The sequence below is a fragment of the Balearica regulorum genome, chromosome 10 (genome assembly GCF_011004875.1).
Source record: "Balearica regulorum gibbericeps isolate bBalReg1 chromosome 10, bBalReg1.pri, whole genome shotgun sequence".
NCBI lineage: Eukaryota > Metazoa > Chordata > Aves > Gruiformes > Gruidae > Balearica > Balearica regulorum.
Genome location: NC_046193.1, coordinates 19705613 through 19709008, shown reverse-complemented (window position 1 = coordinate 19709008; position 3396 = coordinate 19705613). Strand labels below are relative to the sequence as shown.

General features: G+C 55.9%; 1 protein-coding gene across 1 annotated transcript; it reads right to left on the bottom strand.

The window, feature by feature from the left end:
* Positions 1-414: 414 nt before the first annotated feature.
* Positions 415-2881, bottom strand: GPR27 (G protein-coupled receptor 27). Its single transcript, XM_010298894.2, has one exon. It carries the CDS (start codon positions 2427-2429, stop codon positions 1287-1289), a length of 1143 nt encoding a protein of 380 aa, XP_010297196.2. The 5' UTR covers positions 2430-2881; the 3' UTR covers positions 415-1286.
* Positions 2882-3396: the final 515 nt, after the last annotated feature.

Here is a 3396-nt window from a genome sequence, read left to right as displayed (position 1 = left end):
TAAGTGTAAATTACCCATTAAGAATATAGTTTACAAATGAGTACAGAATTAACCAAACCACCATGTTAAAAAACAGTTTTGCCAACTAAAATTAGCAATCTACAATTATGCACTCTTTTCTATCATTAACAGAGAGGTGATTAGCTAAAGCAGAAATTTAGTTTCAGTAGACACAAAGAATTGTGCTATTTAAACCTGTTGCCCATCATGAACTTAAGTCTCCTTACAAATAGCTTTAGTCACTTTTATTGGTATAAACACCTAAATTGAGATCTAACAGCAAATAAGGATTGTGCTTGTCCATAATAACCTCAGCTGTGAAATCTATTTGGACACAAGACATACAACCTTCCACATACACAAGTTATTGGTCAGCAAAGCAGAATGCTGCCATTCTGAAACAATTACATACAGTAAAGGTTTTCAATATTTTATTAAAGAAAACAGTCAAAATGTACAAGTATTACCCAGGTTTGTAGATAACTTCCTATAAAGGCAGTAAAATATGAATTTCAATCTAGGCTTTAAAAACTGCTATAGTTGATTATTTTTAAAGTTGGTATTTTAAAATCACGTTTCACAAATAGTTCTGAAATATTACCAAATGAATAGTGCAACAAGAAAATTGAAATTAGTTCTACACTGTTTGCATGTCAAGCAAAAGTTATAAGTAACTGCTTCAAATACTCAAACCATTTGAGAATGAATGAACCTAACAGCTCCCACCAAGAACTGACTTCCGACCACATTAGGAATGTCCTCTTCTTGTTCTTCACTTAAAATCAAATAATAATAAAACAACACCTCTTGAGGTCATCAAAAATAACTTTAGTATAAAATTGTCTTGGCCCTTATCAAATATTACATGAGTAAAATTGTTAAGCCTTTATCAAAACAGACAGGAATAGGAAAACAAAAAAAAAAATGTCATGGCCTTAATCCGTATCTGTTGGAATCATGTCTAGAAACGTTAGAAGCGAGACCAGAAACTTGGAGCCCTGTTTTGTTTTTAAAAACCACACAATCACAAAGAAAAACAGCTTCTTACTGCCTAAGGTTTGGGGGTTCTGCTCAAGTACCTGTTCCCATAGACAGCAACCTTTTATGTTCTGAAGAGAGCATACGCAAAATATAGAAAAATAAATAAAATAGCTTCTTACAGCCTAAGGTTTGGGTGCTGGGTGGTGGTTTAGTATGTCCCCCACAGGTCACACACTCTTGAGATCATATGCAGAAACATGGAAAATGATATCCATCTTTCTTTTTTAGAAAGAGAAAAGCCCCCCCTACATCCCAAAGCTCTTGAGATCGCAAAGGATGGTGCCCTGGGTGCTCTGGATGCTTTGGCAGCATGGGAAGTGGGCTCGGAGACAGACCCTGAGCTCCTTGTTGAAGATGAAGCAGAGGATGGGGTTGACCCCTGCCTGGGCAAACGTCATCCAGACAGAGGTGGTCAGGTAGACCTGGGGGATGGAACTGGCCTTAATGAAGACCCGCAGGTAGCAGGCCACAATGTAGGGGGACCAGAGGAGCAGGAAGAGCAAGGTGATCATGTAGAACATCTTGCAGAGCCTTTTCTCCATCTTAAACTCCTCCAGCACCAGCAGCCTCTTGATCTGGCTGTGGGTGGCCTGCCTTATGCCCACGAGGGTGGGTGGCGTGGGCCCCCTGCCAAAGCCAGCCGTCCAGTTCGCAGCTGCTTGGCCGGTGGCTCCCGGCCCGTGGAAGGTCCAGTTCTGGCTGATGGCCGGTACCAGCTGGGCCGGCTTCATCTTGCGGTGGCCGTGGATGAAGAAGAGCAGCTTGATGTAGACCAGGTGGGTGGCGGCAATGACGGCTGCCAGCATGAGCATGAAGCCCAGCGTGTCGTTGGCCTTGACATAGCGGTGCTCGAAGATGCACTGCTCCTCCTCCCGGATGAACTTGTAGGTGCCCACGTCGAACACGGGGGGGAAGGCCATGGCCATGGAGAGGGTCCACACCATGCACACCACAGCCAGGCAGGTCCAGCCCGTCATGCGCTTGGCGTAGAAGCGGTGGTGGGCAATGGCCATGTAGCGCGTGACCCCCACGCAGAAGAGCAGGAAGGCAGCGTGGAAGCAGAAGAGCACAGCCAGGAAGGCCAGCACCTTGCAGCTGAGGGGCCCGTGGGGCCAGGCGGCCCCGCTCCGCACCGACAGCATGACGAAGGGGAAGCAGGCCAGCGAGCGGAGCCCGTCGGCCAGGCAGAGGTCCAGCAGCAGGTAGTACGGGGCGCGGTGCAGGTGCCGGTCCTTGAGGATGAGCCAGGCGAAGAGCACGTTGCCCGCCAGGCTCACGCAGAGGATCAAGCCCAGGGTGGCCAGCTTCAGCCCGGAGGCGCTCAGCAGGCCGCCGGCGCTGGGCAGGTGCGGGCTGCTGCTGCTCCCCAGCTCGCTGCTGTTCGCCATCGGGTCCTTCCTCCTCCTCCTCCTCCTCCTCCTCGGCGGCGCCGCGCAGGCAGGGCCGGGGTCTCAGCGTCGCGGCAGCGCGCCGGGGCCGAGGGCCGCGCCGCCCGGCGCCCCCATGCCCGCCGCCACCGTCCTGCCGCCGCCGCCAACGCCGCCGCCCCGGCCGCTCCGGCGACGCGGGGCGCTGCCGCCACGCTCCCCGCGGGCCATGCGGCTCCCCCGCCCCGCGGCCGCGCTAGGGCCGCGCCCGGCGCCGCCGCCGCCCCATGGGGAAGGGGGATGCGCTGCGGGGGAGGGGGGTGGGGGGTGCGAGGCGCGGAGCAGCGCGGAGCCACCCCCTTACCGCCGGCGAGCTGCTCCTCCGCGCCGGGCGAGGGGCTGGCCGAGCCTGCGCACAGCGGCAGCGGCTCTGCCCAGCTCCCGCCGAGGACAATGGGGTAAATCCCCCTCCCTCCTTCTTCCCTTCCCTTCCCTCCTCCTCCTCCTCCTTCCCTCCGCCCTGCCTCCGCCCCCCGCGCAGCCCGGCCCCTGCGGAGCGTGGGGCTGAGTCACCCGCGCAGCGGCGCGGAGCGGCGCGGAGGTTCCGCTGCCGCAGCGGGGCTGGGAGCGGAGCGGAGCCGCCCGCAGCCGGGGACCCCGGTGGCACCCGCCCTTCTCCCGCCGGCGCCGCGGGGCGGAGCGGGGGGGGACGCAGCGGCGGGGCTGGGCGTCGAGATGGGGCTCGGAGGCATCCGGGGGTAGCGCGGGCATCCCTGCGGCGGGGCGGGGTGGGATGTCCGGCCACTGCTGCCGTCCCGCTGCGGTGCGGCCACCGAGAGCCCCCACGTCCTCGTCTGGGGCGGAGTGGCGAAGCCTATGCAGCCGATGTATCTGTGTGCGTGACCCAGGTGTGTATATGCCCGTCTACACACGTATTGATACCTACTGCGCATACACATTGATCCAGTACATCCATACGTTAGTCTCA